General features: G+C 39.6%; 2 protein-coding genes across 7 annotated transcripts; both read left to right on the top strand.

Moving 5' to 3' along the window:
• The first annotated feature begins 39 nt into the window (after positions 1–39).
• Positions 40–7,245, top strand: LOC129582080 (atrial natriuretic peptide receptor 1-like). Of its 2 annotated transcripts, XM_055473485.1 has the most exons (23): positions 40–605; positions 864–905; positions 995–1,019; positions 1,416–1,729; positions 1,799–1,842; positions 1,968–2,006; positions 2,215–2,295; positions 2,373–2,510; positions 2,720–2,770; positions 2,852–3,034; positions 3,117–3,258; positions 3,463–3,562; positions 3,653–3,767; positions 4,052–4,189; positions 4,281–4,457; positions 4,634–4,961; positions 5,219–5,537; positions 5,618–5,837; positions 6,007–6,145; positions 6,266–6,314; positions 6,416–6,465; positions 6,530–6,620; positions 6,952–7,245. In XM_055473485.1, the coding sequence occupies exons 1-22, from the start codon at positions 266–268 to the stop codon at positions 6,610–6,612; spliced, it is 3,117 nt and encodes a 1,038-aa protein (XP_055329460.1). In that variant the 5' UTR covers positions 40–265; the 3' UTR covers positions 6,613–6,620; positions 6,952–7,245. The 2 variants fall into 2 exon arrangements, 1 of the variants encoding a protein (XP_055329460.1); XR_008689587.1 differs by lacking the exon at positions 6,952–7,245 and having other exon boundaries at positions 6,007–6,192; positions 6,530–6,556.
• Positions 7,246–10,033: 2,788 nt separating this feature from the next.
• LOC129582088 (zygotic gap protein knirps-like) lies at positions 10,034–21,032 on the top strand. 5 transcript variants are annotated; one of them, XM_055473493.1, is made up of 5 exons: positions 10,034–10,482; positions 12,601–12,675; positions 17,718–17,795; positions 18,422–18,566; positions 19,776–21,032. In XM_055473493.1, exons 3-5 carry the CDS (start codon positions 17,718–17,720, stop codon positions 20,567–20,569), a joined length of 1,017 nt encoding a protein of 338 aa, XP_055329468.1. In that variant the 5' UTR covers positions 10,034–10,482; positions 12,601–12,675; the 3' UTR covers positions 20,570–21,032. The 5 variants fall into 5 exon arrangements, with proteins under 5 accessions (XP_055329468.1, XP_055329470.1, XP_055329467.1 ...); XM_055473495.1 differs by lacking the exon at positions 10,034–10,482 and adding an exon at positions 10,614–10,995; XM_055473492.1 differs by lacking the exon at positions 10,034–10,482 and adding an exon at positions 11,938–12,477.
• The last annotated feature ends 340 nt before the right edge of the window (positions 21,033–21,372 follow it).

The following is a 21,372-nucleotide window of genomic DNA, read 5'->3' as shown; positions in this document are numbered from 1 at the left end:
TAGCGCTTTCCGCACCTCTGTACGAACTACTACGAAGTATTTCCGGTGTTTTTGGTAGATTGAAGTACGTTACTAGCGCTGTAATACATTTCTCTCGGGACACGGTAAGGGTTGATTAAACCCATTTCTGCTGTGAAAACCAGCAGGAGACGGCATACACACCGAAAATCCAACTTGTTTTGCCATTGTTTTTGTGGAAACTATTCTGAAGATACATTAAGTAAAATTATCTGGTTCTGGACAACAATGGAAAATCATTCATACGATGTGGCCAGTGCGAACATACGTGTATTTTTCACTGCTGCTTTATAACTCCGTCGTGAATCTGCTAGCCGCTGATGACAATCACGTGGTTTTTTTGTCCATTCACTCCTATTCAACTTTGATACACAGTCTGGGATATGTTGGTCCGGCCATCGATATGGGACTGCTGTACGCACGAAATACCTACACTAATCTGAACTTTTCCTTGGTGACCTTTATGAAACCGTCTGTGAAGTTGTGCACAACCGTGCAAGCCGAAGCGTTACCACTGGTTGCCGATTATTATTACACTCATCATTTGGATTTGCTTAATAATAGAACCACCGTCATTCTTGCCACAGGTAAGCTCTCTGCAGTTTGCCAACTTTGTTTTTAGTTAACGTTACGAGTACATAGCTTTTTAAAGATATGCCTTCGGACATATTTAAACTCTACAAACAGGCGACACAACTGTTTGTTTTTTGACGTCGGCTTTCGTTTATGGGTTTGGTGTAAAACATTTAAAAGATAATGGTAAACCTTTCTGTTTTAAGAGACTGCAACAACAATTTTGAATTACTGATTTACTAGCAAATCGTAACATTTTTTTTAATTTTCAGCCTGCAGCGACGCGTTGCCAGCATTAGGCGATTTCGCACGAGGTACTGAAACGACGTAAGCGTAAAATATACTACATAGATACTTGTCGAAACAAATGTGATAAGACTAACTTTGTGTTTATTGTTTGCAGAAAACAATATTCCCATAATTACTACGTAAGCATGCAACTGCAAGCGTATTTATAGTGGAGCAATTGTTTTACTTGCTTAGAAATACAGTAATTACCGTACAAGCAAACTATTAACTGCATAAATTATTATAAATAATAAAAAAATTAATAAGAGCTATTCAGAGACTAAGCAGGGAAAAAGTGTTGGGTAGGGCATTACAATTTATGGGCGCTAGTGGAACGCTAATGGAATGTCTACGCCACAAAAAGTTTTTTATAATATCCTACAATTCTTGTTAGCTGCCTTGCCTTCGCTCATTTTGTTAATGCTTCCATTATGATGAGTTTAAAAATTGCGGTAATCAATGATGCATAACGTATAATATAGATCAGCATTATTATCTGGAGATGGTTATTAAATATTAAAATTCGGTTTGTTTAGCGGTGGAACAGATTCCCACCTGGATTCACGCGAACGCTTCCCTACACTACTGCGCCTGCTTCCGTATTTATCCAACGAACTGGGCGAGGTCACGGCGGCCTTGTTAGCTTATTTTGGATGGACGGATGTAACCATCATTGGTGATGATGGTGCCACAGAGCTAAACACTTTCGCCATTCTGAATCGCGAACTGCCGCAGTACATGTACAATGTTAACGCCGGCAATCTGACATCCGTTCACTATCTGCATTACAATTTTGTCAAATATCCTCTTTACGATTATTATCTGCGTGAGGCATCACGATACAGTCGTGGTACGAAAAATGAGCAGACCTTTCAGAAATATGAACTTTACAGTTAAGGTAATAATCCTTTGCTTGCAGTGTTTATTGTCATTACGCACGGATCACGATTAAGGCATATGCTGGTAAGTTAAACACAATACCAACATATACATACGTAATGATTACCCACATTGCACAACATTAAAAAGTCATGACGTACGTTGTTCGAGTTTTCTTCTATACCTCCGTGTTATTTATTGCATTCTAGGCTGCTGCTGAACAGATGGGAATGACTGCAGGGGAACATGTGGGTGTTAACCGTTCTGATATAATTTACTCCTAGTGGTAATCGAAATCTATATCCCAACGAAAAATTCAGTTCTACAGACTTTGTATTTGATAAGCTGACACTCATTACACATATCATAAAAATTTAACAATATTGCTGATTTGCTGTACTGAAACTGTTTTTGCTGCTAAGAGGTTCCCACCGTATCCGCATGTTACTGTTGCAGGTTTTTATTGCGTTTGAGCCTTTTAAGTCTCCAAGAGGTTTTGGACGAATGACTTGGGAATATGGCGACGAATTGGACAACGTAAGCCGGTTATTTGGATAATATTATATTAGTGCCGGCTGCCAGTTGCTTTTTAATAATTGTCCTGATTATGTTAGCAAACTCGCAAAGCCTACCAATCTCTCTTGCTGATTTCCACGTTGGAGCCGGAAACCAATGCTTCCCGTTCATTGTTGAACGAAATGATAAACCGTTCACTGAAGGATTATGACCAAATTTACGACTTGAATGAACCTGTACGCAGTACTAAAACGCACAAATTCAAGTTGCGTATTCGACTAAATGTATTAATAAGCTTATTCTGTCATAACTGTTGATGTACGGATATGTAGATCGTATACTTCGTACCGGTAATATTTTTTCTGGAATTGACTTAAGCCAAAATGAAAATATTTCAAGCGTACACGTACGTGTATATGTCTGCATTCCTTTCCTTTACGATTAGGTGATACCGTTTGTTCGGGAGTTTTATCAAGGAGTAATAATGATTTCAAGGGTAAAGTACTGTCATTTGTTGGATGATAGGACAATAAACCGACATTCTGTACAACTTGAATTTTGTTGGTAAAAAATGTAGATTATCTCGGAAGCCCTTAACGAATATGGCACAATATCCGCTATGCATAGCGTGAATATGGCCCGACTGGCATGGGATCGATGGTTCACTACTCCACTGGGGACATTTCACGTTAACAGTAACGGCGATCTGGATAATAATTACGCCGTATCCGGCTTAGTACCCGGGGGAAATGACTTTCAGGTGCCGACATAATGTGAAGTTTAATTTCTTTAGAAACGTTCGAAAGCTAATTTGGTAGATAATGCTTGTCATGGATTATCAGGCTGTTCTGAAATGGGATAAAGAGCATCGGGAATTCAGTCGCATCGGTGATCGGCAATTCGACTGGCCCAACAATGGCACCCCGCCATCCAACCGACCGCCATGCGGATTCGATGGAAAAGATCCCAAATGTTTGAATACAGGTGCTGTATTTATATCAAGTAGCTATCGTCGGAAACGTTACACGTGCGCCTTGCCCCACACGTTTGTTTTATTGAGAAATTATAAATTATTCATATTTTTACTCGCATATAGTACGGTTTAATTATTATTATTATTATTATCACTCTACAGTAGTCAAACTCGTATTCGCATATTCCAATGCATAATTCGTATTTCTGCTTCAGGTTTCACTGCCGCCTGGAACACAGCCGTAGAAGCACTGACTATAATTTTACTGCTTTTGATCGCCGGTATTTTGTCTACTGTATTCGTGATTCGATACAAGTAAGTTTAATCAACATATGTTTTGTTCTAATTATTTATAGCCGGGTGGCCTAAATTCAAATGCTTATTTTAAAACCGTTTTTCACGCAGAAAGACAAGAAAACCAATAACCGGCGAATGGATGATATCCATGGACGAACTTACACCGGTAACTTACACGACCTTTGACAGCCTGGCTAGTTCCAATTTCCGCGCGAGGGTGTCGGTAAGGGAGTAAAACGTTATTTTTTGGCAGTTTCAATACAGCGCTAAATAGTTATGCTTGTGTGTAGTAACTGTTAGCATTTGTTCCAGTGGTTGGCTTAAAAATTCAACGTAATGATTAAGTTTACAACGAGCTGCTTTACTTTAATTTGTTGCACATTTATTAGTGTAAATCGGCGCAGGCATGTTTTTATGTACACTGGCGCCTGTTGTCGAAATAAAAGTACTCGTACATTTGTTGCACTGGTACTCAAATCTTACAACTTTTGCGGCCACTGATTACAGCGACACACCGATATGTTCAATATGCAAATCTTGCACATGATGACGTATCGCGGCACTATTGTGTGGGTGCGTCGGCAAGATAACAAGGAGCACAAAGACCCATCGCATATTGATGACCTCCGGAAGCAGATTAACCTGGTGCGTAAGTTAACGTGCGCAATGCAATTACTATGACGCTTATCCCACATTATTCTATATAACTCACAACTACTGCCACCCTTTGTCGTAGAGAAAGTCCCTGCGCCATCAGAACGTGGCTGATTTCATCGGAGTGTGCTTTGATCAGGCCAGCATTCTCACTATATCCGAATATTTCCCCCGAGGAGGAATCGATAAACTAATACAGGATAGGGATAAACCTATAGACCCCAATTTGCAGTTAATGCTGCTTTATGACTGTGCTCAGGTAAAAAAGAACTCATACATTATACTCGTACATTAATATTTACATCAACAATGCAGTAATACATACATCCTAATTATTTAAGCATATGCGTTACAAAATATACCGGAACTTTGGAGATGACCTTTGATGTTTCTTTTATTTGAAATTCAGGCATTCTGTGTACAAAATGTTTTTAGGGACTGGCATATATTCACCGATGCGCCACATTTCATGGCTCTTTGTCCACTGCCACATGCATGCTGACACCGCATTTCAGTGTCAAGCTGACAGATTTTGGTTTGCCGGTTTTTTATAAATGCCGGGTAGAGTTGGCGCTACGTCAAGGGCAATACGAGAAATTGTTCTGGACGGCACCGGAGTTACTACGGCACCCGAGGAGCAACCCGACTTCCGCAAGTGATGTCTATGCTTTCGGTATTGTCATGTATGAGGTGATGTTCTTGACGAAGCCGTATTACGTTCCGGATGGAGATACTTATCATCCACCCAGTTTGTCAGAAAAGGGTAAAAACATTTTGTCGTACACTGCCGATGGAACTGTAATTTTACAATGCTAATCATTATTATGGCAGCAATTAGCGACGCATTTTTAAGCGTTAGCTAAAAAATTATTATTTCAGGTCTAATACACTTTAACGTATGGCTTCTTACATGTACAGTGTGGTAGTTACAATCTATAGTTTGTGTGGTAGAACCGTAGAAAAAGCCGATGCTGGAATGCTTTTATACGAAATGCGTATCTGAAATTTTGAATTATTTAGAGATCATCAGCCGAATCAAATCCTCGAGCAGTCCATACATGCGACCGGAAATGTCAATCGGCAAAGTGTCTATCGACTTGAAGGCGCTAATAGAGGAGTGCTGGCGACAAACCCCGATTGAGCGACCGACCATCGACGAAGTCGTAGCCATCTTGACCTCCAGCTTGCAAGGCAGTTGTGAGCGCTCTTATGTGGACAATCTCATCTGGCGACTGCAAACATTAGCGGCTGACTTGGAAAATGAAGTCAACCAACGCACACAGAATCTGCAAGCGGAAAAGGAACGATCGGAAAATTTGCTGAGGGGTATTTTGCCCAGGTATTTTCAAAATCAACAATCTGCATATGATCATGAGTACTACATGCACTTATAAAAAATGACCCTTGGGAATTAATTAGATCCGTGGCCAACTGTCTTCTCCGCGGGGAAACAGTTCTTCCGGAATCTTTCGAAAGTGCGACGGTAGCTTTTACGGGAATATGGGAATTTGCTGCGTTAACGGCGCACTTGACACCGCTGGGAATTGTTGCCTTGCTGAATGACCTTTACGTCTGTATGGACAACCTGCTACCTTTGTATGATGTGTACAAAGTGGAAACAATAAAAGACACATATATGGTCAGTTTAAGGATTGTTTTAGCATAATTAGATTATTTTTGCCTGAATACGCAGGAAGTATAAGGAACATGTAAGTAATACTAAGTATATATAAATAATTGTTTACTGCCTGACAAAAACCTAATTTGTAAATAATATTGAGATGAAACATTTAATTTGGCACTCTTAGCTGACCAGTGGTGTTCCGGAGCGTAATGGACAGTACCATGTTTTTCAAGTGGCATCGTTATGCTGCGCGTTTCTGGAAGCAGTACGCACCCAACAGTTTGCTGGATGCCGAATACGACTGCAGATTGGGATTCAGTGTGGTAAATCAAAATAAATATTAAGAATTTATGGATAAAAAACTTTTCAGGTATTGTATGATCACAAAAAATGTATTTTATGATCACAAAAAATGTTTTAAAATCTCCCTCTCTTTTGATTAGGTCCACTGGTTGCCGGTGTTATAGGAAACAAAATGTTACGCTTTTGCTTGTAAGTGTTCAGCATGCTAGTACAATAAAACGTAGTGGCGTCGCTTTATCCTACGCAATGCAGTAATGCAATCAGTATAGTATACAACATTTTTTGTTTAGGTTTGGTGATACGGTCAATTGCGCATCACGTATGGCTTCCACTAGTGAACGTAAGTCGCGTGGGGCGTTACTTGACCTTTGAGGAAAGTTTAAAAAAGTTCGAAATCTTTTCAGCTCAGAGGATCCAGACGACAGTAAATGTTAAAGATGTCCTTGTGTCAGCAAAAGGATTCATTTTACCACCCGTGGATCTTTAGAAATAAAGGTAAAATTGTTACTTTGCAAAGGGAGTTTTGTAACGCGAGGAGTACTTGTACTGTACACATGATAAGCTAGAAGCCATATTGCAAATTTGCAATGTAGTTTAGACTTTAGAGTGCGACCTTATACGACTGCGACTTTATACGTGTGGTAGATCAAAATAACGATAATAAAGAGCACAACAATAATAATAAGCATGGCAAAAATAAAAAATTAATAAACGTGTGAAAGATACGAATTAGCGTCTATATCTATATACCGTATCCCACTTTGACTGCATGGCCCTAATTGCTTTATTAATTAACCTGTTGGTCAAGCAGCTTTATGTATTACAGGGGAAAGGGGTTATGCAGACGTTTTGGCTGGAAAAAGTCATTCCGGCACGACTATCTCTCACGGACAGTTAGTTTATATTTCAAATCAAACATTTGTTGAAATGCACTTTGATGACTTCAGTTTGGAAGCGCTTATATAATCCATACATTGCATTTACAACGCTTAATTATTTTATATTGTGGACAAATAGAATAGTTTCGCACATTTTTTTATCGGATGGGAAAATTCGATTTTATTATTGTATTTATTGGGCTGAAAGTTCAAAGAAGAAAAAACTGGGACGTACCAAACGATTAAAAAGAAAATGTATTGCCAGACAGGTAATTTACATTATGCGGTACTAGATGCATGACCTGTGCAATTGTTTACGAACAGACACTAATGTGCAATATTTTAAGAGAGCTTATGCAGTGTATAATAATAGCGTAATAAGCATTGTAATATTCTGCTTATTGTTGAAATATGATTAAGTTCATTAACAACATTAATTTGAGCTCTTCTAAAATAGCAAAAAACCATTATAGTATTATCTTTTGCTGCATATTGATATGATGTCATACAAATAAACCTTTGCAAATCATAGTACTATGTTTTTTTTTGTTAGCAGGGTTAGTGTTTAGATGTAACATATTATAAACTGAATGCATACGAGAGCTCGATACTGGCGCATGATGGGAAGACTCACGCATCAACTTACGCATCGAATGATTACATTAATTCACTTTTAAATTTATGTTTCGGCCTTTTTATAGACAAACAATAGGTAGCTATGATTTGTTATACTGTACAACAATATTGAACCAATTGATAACATATTACAAACACCCTGCCCAGTTTTACTTCGCACAATCGAATTTTGTCAAGGAATCTTGTCCGTACATTATTACCTTGTTAAGCATAAAATTTCCATCTTCTGGATATTCTCTGTAGTTTCTCTTGCGAAACTCCAGTTTACCTGACCTTAACGCCCTGACGCACGAGTTTAAGCCGTAAAGTTCTGCCGCTGGAGATTACCCGATATTGGGAACATAGCGTTGTCGACATCAAATCAGACCTCATCTTATTACCTTGTCTCACATTTGTTGTGCTTGGCCACTTTTGCGTACAAAGTGGATTCATCACTCGGAAGATATTTCGAAAGACTTTGGTGTGATATCAGGAAAATAGAATTACTGGCGTGGGATACGTAGAAGCCGTGTAAACGGTTCCCATAAATTTTTACACCAAAGGACGCTGCTGCATGTTTTGCGACGATTTTGTTCCTACTTTTTTTCTAGACAAATAGAATAGTATGAACATCATTTAGAATCCATAGTAGTTATACAAAACCAAAATGCGAACTGATAATATGGTGATGCTTTCTTTTACCATTGTAGTAATATTACAAGAAATATTTCTACTTATTATGCTCTCAAAGATGATAAGTAGAGACATTGTTCATATTGATATTTCTGCCGTGCAACCGGCATCGGAATATGAGATAATCCAGATATGTCCATATTGAGAGCATTTTTTCAACTGGTACAAACCTTTTATTGCGCTTTAAAAGCGTCATCTGTTCAACTTTGATAGTGGCTTACTTTTAGTGCGCTCACCGAAGCGCATATCTCTCCGCTTCAGTGGAGATTGTCACTACCGAACATTTCGAACTGCAAGCAAAATTTGAATTCAGATAGCGTTGAAAAATATGTATCATTACGGTATGTACGCCGTACGGTGGTTCAGGCTTGAGTTCTTGCCGACGGACGGATAAAAACTCAGTTCACGTTCACTTTAATACCCGTTTTTCTCTTCCGCCGTAGTTTTCCGCTTACCTTTCATCCGTAATATTTTCTTTATGGTGGCTTGATAAGTAAGCATTAGTACTGCTAAATTTAGATTAAGCATGGAGAAGATTCATAAAAAAAATGCACGTACACAGAGAAGTCTGCCATAGGATCATTCAAATATAGTACAATGTACCTGCAGTATGCACTTTGGAAGTATACGAATATACAGGATACTGAAGTATACATAACTGCGCTGTATCTACTGATCCGGGGGTACAAGTTTTCCTGTCAGGATTAATCGCATATATTTCAAACGAATATTTTAAGTACATAAACTTTTGCGGTTGTATTATACCTTACTTAAAAAAATTATGTGGAACATTGTAGTACCTTAACACATGTTATGAAAACGTGTTTATATGACTTATGGTTAGGTCGTACTTCACTTGTGCGACTTAACCTGTAAATTTAGAAATCCCATGATAAGGAAACGAGAGCACCTAAAGTTAAAAATAGTGTTTTTCATACAACAGAACGATCATAGCAGTGCATGTGATCTGCTTTAATTTATTTTGCATATCAATTTGTTCTAGCAAAATTATTCCATCATCCAAAAACGCAAGCGCCAAGCAACCATTATACTAGAACAAGTAAAAATGGTTCTTTTAGCTCTTTAATAGTTCCCAAAGCTGAAGCCGCATTTCCGCGCCGATTTTGTATACTTTTCCGTTGCCGAAAAACTGGGTGGCACGCGCTTCTCCGTTTTGATCGTAGATAAATAATTCACCAACTTCATTAACTTGTTTGTTTTGGAAGCAACTTTATTACAAGTTGCGCTACTTATCTATAGGTTCAGTTATTGTACTATATAACAGTGTGAAAGTGATCAACACTGATCCTTGAATGCAGTATACCAATCATGGGATTCGCACTTACAGGTACAGATGCGGTAAAATGAGGTATACTCAATTTATTTAAAATCGTTTTCTGGTCAGCGCAGTTATATCTGCCGATATGATGTGCACTGTGCACAAAGAATTCCTGCGATCCTGTACATGTAACTGTAGTAGGTGTTATTACCGTGCGTGATTGTAGTGGTGTTCGACTATGATTTTCAAACTGGTTTTCAGATCCTGGCCATTAGCTGCATTATTTCAGCTTTGGTGGATCTTCGTGGAAATTTTTACTGTAATAATTGCAGCGGTAGCTGTATCGTCAAATCAGATCTGGCGACATATATTACTTTCAAGTCTACCATACCGAAAAACAGAGGGTGAACCTGAACCAGAACAAATAAACAGAATATCGAAGCAGTAGAGCAATCGTAAAGCGTCAGTTTAGAGGACGGTGTGACAACCGGTATTCTGTTATACAGCGCGTTCACACCATAGACTATTGCTTGGGAATCAACAGGTTGATGATCAGTGCATATGTGACAGAGAATTTCAAGTTCCGCCTTTTGTATCCGATTTTGTCCAATCTGATTTTAAAACCAGCGCTTGCTCTAGTTGTCCTTATATATTATAGTATGTATGCTAAGCACTAGCAGTATGATATTGTAACAAGAATGTGTTAAAAATTCGGGTGGTGTTTCGGTTGATTCTATGAGAGTTGATTCCGTACGTTCTGCAGTTTAATTTGGAAGGTACGTATTGTCTGACCACTGCTCAGCTTGCTGCTTAAACAGTGAGTTAACTAATTAGAACAGTGCTTTTTTGGTTCCGCTCCCGTCTAGTCCCGAAGTCAAATTCTGCTTTCCTGGTAAGTGAAGTCATCAGAAGTGTCATTAAGCGGTCGATTAACAACTTTTGATGCGATCCATACTACAAAAAAATTTTTCCGTGGCGCAGATTTTGTTACACTCATAATATTCTCTTACATGTACAAGTCTTTTATACAAGTGTAAAATTATAATTCCGCCAACTTACTACTACAAACAATTTAACTACTTACTATTTCGGTTTCTATCTTAAATTCACATTGAGTTGACGTGCTAATATTACTGGAGAATGTAGAACTTTTTATTCTTTTTACTGCTTGGCCAAGCAAACCAATGCCACAAGCTGGACTTCTAAATTATGACAATTTAGCGGTTTCACGCTCAATTCATCGTCCATATCATCTCCTGCTCGGGCATTTATTCTTCCGTGCAGTATTAGCATTGAATTTAAATGCGGGCAGATACATTTGTGTAATCGTCATTTAGAGCAACTGACTGATTTTGTGTGAACGTCCAAAGCCGACCTAATTGTTCCCGTTCCACACTCCCCTTTGGTACGTTAAATCCCAGCTTCTATTGGCAAGGGTGTTTAATGAAGCGCAAATTTCAAATTATCTCAACATGTTTGCATTCATCGGCTAAATTAACTGTCTTTTTAAAATTTGCACTTTGTATCTAAAAGCAGCAGCTGACGCGAAAATGTTAACGCGCGTTGCGATATAACACTGCACGTACATATTCAGACATAGATATAATTGCATTTGATCTTATTAACCGAACATTTATATAAATACGCAGAAACTTATTGACATCTTATTGCGGCTGTCCTATATATTTTTTATCAAATAAAATATTCCGTACGCACATCATGTTTTCTCTGATATTTTACATGAATTTTTCACTCAGGCAGTTTCTAACATTTAGAATATAAGGTTGCCCTCTTTTTCGCGGAAAACGAGCAAAGAAATAACTTTGCAATTGCGAGTACAACCTGAAAGGTTGTTAAACGCATTGCACGGAAATGCGCATTGCATGGAAATACAATCGTTTGCATGCAAAAAAAAAAACACCACAATTTGTGACGCTGATAAATAAAGCGCAATAAAAGTTTACTATCGGCACAAACTTAGAAGCAAAATTTGCTTGACATACGCGAATGTCTCATCTTTGAAAATTAATAGAGCGAAGATGAATCACAATAAGCAAATTCCGGATTTATTTTGCTGTATACGCCGTCGTGACCTGGTCCAAATAAATTCTGATCTATTCTCCTAATCACGCTAGTCAGATATGTTAAAAGGTCTCATTTCGTTATTCATGGCAAAATGCATAAACGTAGCGCATCCGCGCCGTAGCGAATGGGTGTTGACTGTTTGTAACTTTTGCCCGGTAACACTACCGGGTTATACAGCATCTATATGTGACATTGTGGATATTGCGCGGTGTTATTCTTTGTGTTGTGTACTTGGATTTGTTTTTAATGATTATGTTCTTCTTTAGACTTGTAAATACATATGTCTTATAATGTAGAGTTAACCCATTGGCCGGTCGATGATCTTCAGCAGAGAGTAATCGCTCGTGTTACCAAGGGGGGAAAAGAATGATTATTAACGGCCTTTTGGAAACTTGTTAGTGGTTAGCTGGTGGTGGAAAAACGAAAAAGAAAAAAATGTCATTGGCGCCCGCAAGCGCGAGTCATCTGATTCTTATGCGATAGTTTACTTTGTTATTCCGATTTTTCGCAAATGCGCTGCTGTGATGCGCGTTTGGCATTTGTTGTTGTCATCGAACTCACTTAACCATTCATTCTACTTATACTGTATATCGCACAGCAGTAGCATTCAGCTTCTGGTGCATCCGTGTTGCCATTCTAAAACGTCGCAACCAAGAAGCCGCTAGTTTTTTTTCAAGGTCGCTACGCAGTTTTGCCGAAGAATAAAGCTTTTTCCTAGTGAACTATTCCAAGTTCGAACAGCTTTGCCTAAACCGCCACTACTATCTATTAGCGCATGCAGTGCGCAATGATTGACGAAGAGGTTATATTGCATATGCACAAGTTCACAATTTATACATATTTCTACGACCCTATGTGACATTATTACAGTTTTTTTACGTATGCTATTTCCGCAGATCTTAAAACGGTTCATTATTATTTTTAGATTGCATCCGCGCAAGACTTTTACCCTACTCTTGGTACGAAAATATCCTTGGACAGCGAGTATACATCTTTTAAGGTAAGAGAAAGAAATAAAAAACAATACTAAAAAAATTAAGGCCCATGCAAAGAACGGCATTTATAGGTAGCATTAATAAAATTCTTGTTACAGTAATTCGTATTAAGAAATGGAGCAATAACTTTACTTAAGTAAATATCTGGTGTCTTGGAAGTTAGTTTATTCCAATGAATACAATCAATAACATGACTGTAACAATAACGAGCCGATGTACAATACAGTACGAAAAAAGTTCATTTTACGAGCAGTTTGCTTCGCGACAAACAAAGAGCAAAGCGGCTAGTAATTGCTAATTTTAGAAGTGGTCTTTCTGCAAAGCTTGCATAGGAAAATGTTACCGAATTTGCAGTTTAATGCATCAGTTATCTAAAACCCGGTAACGGTATATTTAACTACTTCAGTAATAGCCACATTTGACCACCACCTATCTTGTATTCATTGTGACCAGCTTATAAGCAGGGAACGGAATAGGCTATTGTACCGGTGCTGGCGAATGTGTAACAAACAAGTGCGTTACAATATCCTGTTCCTGGAATTTAATTATAGTTGTCCTAGACAACACCGTTAACGCTCTAATAGACAAATCTCATTAGACAATCTGGACCCCAGCCGAGTAGGGCTGCACGGGAAAACTAGAGCAAGTGGATCGCATGCAGTAATTAAGCGGTGTGGCAGCACTTAAGAAAGGTCAAAACACTGTCAGACACATTTTCAACGAGCAATTACTACCGACTGCATACACCTATATAAACGAGTAGCATAGTTTAAAGACACCGGGACGCGGGTTTACCCACATAAATCTCCATGCCTCATTTCCCGGGAGATATTCAAGGCAAATTTATGATAATAGATGGCACCTATAATTACCGAAAATAGACGGCTGTTATATGTGTGCAGGGAAACAGAACACAGTGATGTTTATGCTTTCCCTTTACGTGCTGACCTACAGAGAATTATACAGTATTATAAAACTGGTTCTCTTTTACCATAGTAGAGCATTATATTCCGCTGCCTGCGGCGCGAGCGCATCTTTCTTGTGATCTGCGAAACAAATTAACATTCCAAGTCCATAACCATATAACATTATTCCACATAACGTGACTTCCATCGTGCTCTACCGGTGCAGATTTCCTGCAGCAGACATTGTCCAATATATTTTACTTTTAAATTCTTGGTAAGCAATTGATTTCACTTTCGATTTGTTGCATAGCGAGAGATGACAGGAGGGGATTTTGGCTGATGGGCACTGCGCCAATTCAACTAAGGTCAAGACAGAAATTTGAACTTTGATCAATCAAATTGCGCCGACCCAAGCCGATCAGCTTCCGGGCACAAACTGTCACAACTTTTTACTAGCATTATGCGCACCAATCGGCAGCGTTGCCGGTTAGGAATGATGCGGGTCACTATTGCCCGCAACGTCAGCGGCACTGCTGTGCAGCTACTAGTACTCTAGGTAATTTATTAATGATAGTGCAATAAGAAATACAAAAATTATATCAATCATAAAAGCTCGTATGTACTTGTAATTCGCTGAAAGAATAAAACAAAACAACGTATACAGATTTTCTAGGATGCCTTGCGTACAGACTTTTAAACTAATATTTAGTACCAGTAATCGTGTTTACGAGTTGTATGTTACCATAAACGTGAAAAAGCAGAGCGAAACCATTGATATTCTTATTACTGCTTACATTTGTATAAGCGAAGCTCAAATCCGAGATCTATTTGAGGTGTCAGTTAAAAAAGTAAGGAGCCGTGAGTTAAACAATTTGTATGTGCAACTAAAGACAAGCTGGTCTGATTTGGAAATATTGTAACTGGAACGTAATACAGGTGGTTTGTATTGCTTCTGTGTATCAAGAAACTACAATGCATAATCACAAATAATCACAAATCGACAGTAATACATTACAAGCCGAGTTAAATATGGATTCATACCTATTCAGAATTACATACGTAATGCAGCAACAGGTTTTTCCTTTTCGGCTACTATGCACTGTCAAAACCGTGCCGCGTGTGCGTACGCACTCGCAGTACAATTGTATATGGGTGATGCACGTGAATTTCTGCATTTTTGATTATACGTGTCTTGGTTCATGGTCAAGATGATAATATAATATCGCCGTGAGATCGGCGGAGACGATGAACTGTGAGTTTTGCTGCTGGCGAAAAAGCACAAAACAGACCTTTGTTGTCCATCAACATTCAACAACAACTCATTGCCAAAAAATGGAGCGACATAGGCGATGCTATTTCCGTTCTTGTAACTTTTCACGCAATTAGTGCACCGCTGTTTATAACACCCGATACTCTTTGTTTTTCCGTACTGTGTTCGCACATTGATTCTTTCCATATAGCAGCGCTAATTGTTGATGATACTATCACATTAACAAGCAGGCCAATTTTAACTGCTGCCGGTATATGCGACAGAATCAATTAAGTCACCCTTCCGCTGCCATGAGAAACGAAATAACGAAATAGTCTTTCCACGCACTAATACCTGCAATGAGAAATCTTGCTGTTTAAGGTGACAATTTGTTCGACCAATTGAACTATGCGGTCAACAGCTCACAATATGGCAGCCCCAATGTAAATCAATAGGATTTCAAATGTAAATACTTACAACATATAGGAAACATCAGCCCGCATATGTATCTATCGTGTCGTTATGTGTCGACCGGTAGCGCGCACTGGTTCTGCATGCCTGACTGCATCATCTGATTTGTGCGTGGATGCGGTCGAGTGGGTTTCATGATCATTCGATTTTCCCCTGTTTTATTCCGCACTAGAATTCAAATCGGCTATTTTAAAAAGAAAAGAGAATATGCGAGATCATTGAGACAATAAATTGTGGCGCGAATAGATTGGTGAATAGATCGGCTAGAACAACATAAAGATTCCCAGGCCAGTGTTAAAGTTTTGAAAAGGAGGATTCTTTAAGTGAAGAGACGGCCTGTGAATTATTATTGATAATTTGCTCATGGGGTATTGATGCCATTAAATCCAGCTCACGGATTCACCAATTTATGACCGGCATCGGCTGAATAGCCGGTACACATACTGTACATAGAGTGCATTGCGGCTGATGGTCATCATCGCCGCTACATATCTTATCTGTGTTGTGTTGAATACAATAATATGCATGCAGGCGGAACCGCGACATAGTCTACTTATAAAGCCGGGAAGAATATATTTTCTACAATAAATCTTTAGAAATGGGCTGCATAGATGGGAGGAAGATATTTTCATGTTGTTATATACGCATTGAACATATAAGCATCTCTTGCCGCAGCCAGACAGTCAAGCGTTTAGTCCATCCATTGTCCACTGTCCAGTGCACTACTTTTGTTGCTCCACTGATATATCGCTGGACAATTGATTTTTCCCAGAGATGAGATGGCTGAGTGGGGTGAAGAACCTGTCCGAACTGCCGCTAATCATCATTACGCGGATTACATTAATATTTCTAATTATCCGTAAACACTCATACGTATCTGTACATACATAAATCATTGGCTGCTTGAGCTACCGTGCAATGCTGAAAGTGATTTACACCGGCCACAGTGCATTTGGAACAAAATTCTTGTTAGTATGTACACACTTGCAATAGCAACTGAAAAATTATGAAAATACATAATACAAAGTTTTTCTGCTGATTTTCCAATTGGTGATCTATAATCTGTTATTGTGCACGTAATGACAAAGAGGTAGATTTAATTTAAAGTTTCCGTAAATGTAAATAATGTTAAACTGATAACCGAGATTTTCAAGTGCCTTTACATTTAACATAGAAGTGCTCATATCTTCTTTCCGGCTATACTGTGTTTTTAATTATTGTTTAAGTTTTTTTAATAAAACGAACATTTGCATTCGACGTTATTCATACTGACGAACTAATTTTCTCTGCGGTTCATAATTCACATTACCTATGCCTGCTTAGGTAGTGAACGTTTACAAGTAATTAGAGGTTAAAACAATAAAAAGACAAATTCGAGCGCTAAATTAGTCAAGTGTCAACACATTAGAAAACGGACCAGGAAGCAACAAATCTTTAACACCACGAGCACCAAAACCGCTCTCACCAAATCTGTGTTTTTCGGTCTGCAGTGTCGATGGCCTTTCACGGTCAGACTTCTTCTGATCTGCACCACCTCAGATTATTACCGCAAAAGAACCAAAAATTACGATGGCAATTTGGATCATTTTCCGCAGTTATTGAAGTATAACCGTTGTATGCAATAGTACTGTGGCGTATACTAATTTTAGCATCTGTCGACACGCATCGTTGATGCTTCGGGTAGTAATTACGGACATTAAAAATGTTCTGTTGCTCGAAGAACTTTATTCAATTCATTGCATCTGAATGTGCTTGCGGATTATCGGTACATATTGACGTACATTGCTTGACCATTACCTAATAAGGTACAATATTAATCGCCAGTATTTTCGGTGGAAACCAGGGCGATTTTCTTTCCACCTGTTGCATCGAAGGGCAGCAAATGCCGGTCGTTACAAATCTTCGCATTGTGCGGATGCCGCACTACTTAATATTTTATTAATCACATTTACTTAATCGTTTTGTAGTGCTACTTCGCATTAAAAGTTTTCCATATCGATCGCAGACGGTTTACTGACTTTAACCTACCTGTTATCTGTGCGCGCCAATCAGAGGGTTTCTGGACTATTTCGAAAAACGGAGCAGTGATGGTCAGCGAGTGTACCATACCGGCGATAGCGCCACCTCCAGCTAAAGTGTATCAGAACTGTACTAGCGATCGTTAAATGTGCCAGTACTGTAGAAGATAATTCGGTTCAGTTTGCAACCTTGAATCTTGAATCCATGATGTGGAATTATTTCGTCTGATCATTATCGACAATTCATGACTGATTCTTGATCCGGTTTAGTGATCCGGCTCGCAATTGTCAGAACATAAAGTAATAATTTCGGACGACTTTCAGAATATCTTAACTTCTTCGTCAGTTGTGCTAATAAGAGACTTTGGATTTAAATGACGCTGATTTCACGCGTTTTGCTACAGATGAATCAGCTCTGCAAAGTATGCGGTGAGCCTGCCGCAGGATTCCATTTCGGGGCCTTTACATGCGAAGGCTGCAAGGTAAGGATTTCTGGATTTTCTCCAGACACTCTGACAGTCGGATAATGCATGTAGGGCCAGCGCAGCGTCGGCAGACAGAGTGTCGTCTTTTCCTACTGATAACGATCGAAATCGCATTACGCAATAATCGTGTACCTACTACCTTGTATTGATCAAACTACTGCTTTTTATTGTGTCAAAGTTGAGAAATCGAAGTAAATAAAAAAAATAATCTCAGTAGTATTCAACGAATGCTTGATTTTGAATATTCATTGCACGTTAGAATTTTTATTATCTGTGCATGCCCTTGCCCCGTGTTGAAAGCTGGAAAATTTTGTTTTCAAAGAACTGATACAATGCGCTGCAGTTTTCAAGGTGCACGAGTTTTTCCTGATACGGTTGTCTACTAATTTTTCACATTCATATGCTCCTTTTTAAGTTATTATACTTCATTTGTCGAAACGTTCGCTATAAGTTTGTTTTGGCACACTGGCCACCGAAGAGAGTGTAGGTACCAGTCGCGTGTCCTTCTCTGACCTTTTGCTCAAAATGCTGCGCTGCGCTGTGCCTTGTATTATTTTTCCATGATCCTGGCTGGATGATGCATTTGTCAACGTTCTAACCGGGTTTCCCTGCTGGCATTGCAGAGTTTTTTCGGCCGCACCCACATGAACAAGGAGGCTATGGCCGAATGCAAAAACGGCGGGAACTGCACGATCAATCGCAAGACCCGCACGTGCTGCAAAGCCTGCCGACTGGAGAAATGCCTCGCTGTGGGCATGTCGAAGAACGGTAAGCGTTTGCAAATTGCAATCACTTATTAGTAGTGAAGTGAATTCTTCTGTTTTCTTTCTGGATCACGAGATGTGGTGGACTATCAGTTTGGTGCAGATATTTCGGTTAGGCCCAGTCAGGTCACCTATAGTCTAGTCTTACATTGTTAGTAATTGTAAAAACATGTACTGGACTGTTGGGAATCTTGGGATTTTACCGTTCCTGCTTATTGTGGCATCCAGCTTTCCGAGCGTGATAATATCGTTATTGATTTTATTTAAATCTTATATTTTGGAAAAACTAAATACTATTAGCTAAACATATTTAGGATATTAGGATCATGTTTTATTGTTGTACGCTCAAATTATCGAATAGGTTTTTTTGCGCCTGTCTGCGTTAAGTGCTTTATAAAAAAGTGAGAATTATAGTTTCGACGTTTCGGATTTTTGAGTTTTATGTACCAATAAATGCGGTGTATATCCGTGTTGCGATATGCAACACAAACTTAACGATAACGATCACACGCTTTTTTTATCGTCGCCTTTGCCGTATGACTTCTCCACTTTATTGATAACCAGTTGTAAATTCAGCTGTTTACGATAAAAAACGACCGATGGCGATGGGGCAGACTGCTCTGATTCCTTTTGCCAACGACAAGAGTTAGTAACTTGACTAGGTGTTGTAGTTACTACTTACTGTAGTACACGGTACTGTACAATTCCGTTTACATGTTATCCTGAGGGTTTTCCACTGTTCGATTTATCGGTAATTTCCAGTGGTCAACTTTTACGACATCCGATACATGTGTTCTGGTATAATAATTTTGTTTGTGTTTATCCACTTACGACTTAACAGTATACTCGAAAGACGCTTTTCTAGGACAAATTCACGGTACTATATACATGCCTTTCAAAAGGCGGAAGTAAGGCGGAAGCCGCGGAACAAAATCTCACTGTGATAGAATCAACAACAACATTCTCTAGATCTGCGTAAGAACGCTTTGTACTTTGGTGTGTACTGTGTACATTGTGTCCGGTATTCCGTATACGTACAGTATTGAAATCTTTAATTTCATGTGGATTGACCGCTCGTAAATTAGGTAGCCCACACCTTGGCTGCATGTCGCTAAGAGTGGATCTATTGTACAGTACACAGGTGTACGCCATAATTATACTGAATCGCAAAGTTTGCGAATATGTTTTTGTTTAATTTCGGATTTTATTACAGGATCTCGCTATGGCCGGCGTTCGAATTGGTTCAAAATCCACTGCCTCATTCAGAGCCAGCACGATCAGAACGGCAGCTCCGAGGCGGACCACGACGCTGACGAACGCTTCTCCGACCGCACCGTGTCCACGCCATCCTCGGTCAAGAGCGGCGGCCGTCGTGCCCCGTCGAAACTATGGAATCCACCGGTTTCCCCGTCCAGTTCTGTTTCGCCGGCTTTTGAAAAGGAAGAGAAGCCGGATATCCCGCGTTCACCGTTCTTCAGCCCGTTCTTCCCCGGCAGTCCATTCGGTCTGTTCCCGCCCACTAGTCCCGGAATGCTCTCCCCCACTGGTCTCACCGAAGAGCAGATGCGTCTGGAGTTTTTCAAACTATTCATGGCCTGCCAGACACAGGGAATGTCCATGCCAGGCGCATTTCCGCTGATGAACGTCAACGCCGGATTACCCCTGCTGCAACCACAGCCCGCGCCGCTCCCGGAACGAAAGGTCGCACCGGCGACTCCCGTTGACCGGAAACGCCGTATCAGTATGGCGGAGGCTATGCAGGATTTCCAGGAGCAGCCGCTAGATTTGTCGGCCAAACGATCGCGTTTAACGGAGCCGCTGCGTAACTGCGGTCTTGGTCTGCGGGGTGGTGACAGTACCGGCGATCAGTCGCCGATTTCCGGTCGGGAATCGGATGCCGATGATGAGCGGGAGGATGACGAGGAGGAGGCCGATGTTAACGATCATTTCCGGCGGTGTTTCCGCGGCCCGAACGGGTCCATTCTGGATTTGTCGGCGCGGAAGTAACACCGGATGAAGCGGAATTTTGCGGACTAGTCGGTTGTGGTCGACATTAAAACGGCCGAAGTTTAGTTTTCTACCGTAGTTTTCTAGTTTATTTGAGCACATTCCTTGCGCGCTGGCTGGGTGAGAAGTGATATGTTGGACGACACATTCTCGTTTTCTTTTGTTATTTGATCATTTCCAGGATACTCTTCATTTGTTTGATTACTACTTCGTGGACGGATAGTTTTGATAATTGATTGTTTGTACTTTATGTTTTTGTTGTCGCGTTCTGGAATGCAGACGTGTGAATTTTGACGGTTACCTGTTGCATTGGATGCGATCATGCGTCGCCGTTCATATTATTTTGTATGCTGTACAGCAACGCTTGTTTGACTTTTGTTTATTAATTAGTTCTGGTGTTTATCTCATGTTATTATCCAGTGAAGTTTGGATGCATAAACGTTAATAAGATTAAAAATCGTAATCTATATATCCGCTTACAGATACTTGAGTAATATCACAATTCCAGGTTGAATTGCATGAAGTCCTTGATTTCAACCGAATCAGGTGACGCAGTTTGTGGACGTTTCTACAAACTGCATTCGCATTCGCAATACACTGCAATAAATGCATACGTTTACTGCACTGCAATAAATTTGCATTCATTGATGTGAAAGCTTCGTACTAAGAGTAAAGTATAAATTTTGGTTTGGTTATCCAGTTGCCTTCGGGCTGCCTTGAAGCTTGGCAGGAATAAATTATACAAACTTATAATTCTATAATATATTAATCTTCAAATACTTATCGAACCACAGCCTGCACCG

This window comes from Paramacrobiotus metropolitanus, unplaced genomic scaffold (genome assembly GCF_019649055.1).
Source record: "Paramacrobiotus metropolitanus isolate TYO unplaced genomic scaffold, Prichtersi_v1.0 Parri_scaffold0000006, whole genome shotgun sequence".
Classification (NCBI taxonomy): Eukaryota; Metazoa; Tardigrada; class Eutardigrada; order Parachela; family Macrobiotidae; genus Paramacrobiotus; species Paramacrobiotus metropolitanus.
This window is presented reverse-complemented; position numbering and strand designations above follow the sequence as displayed.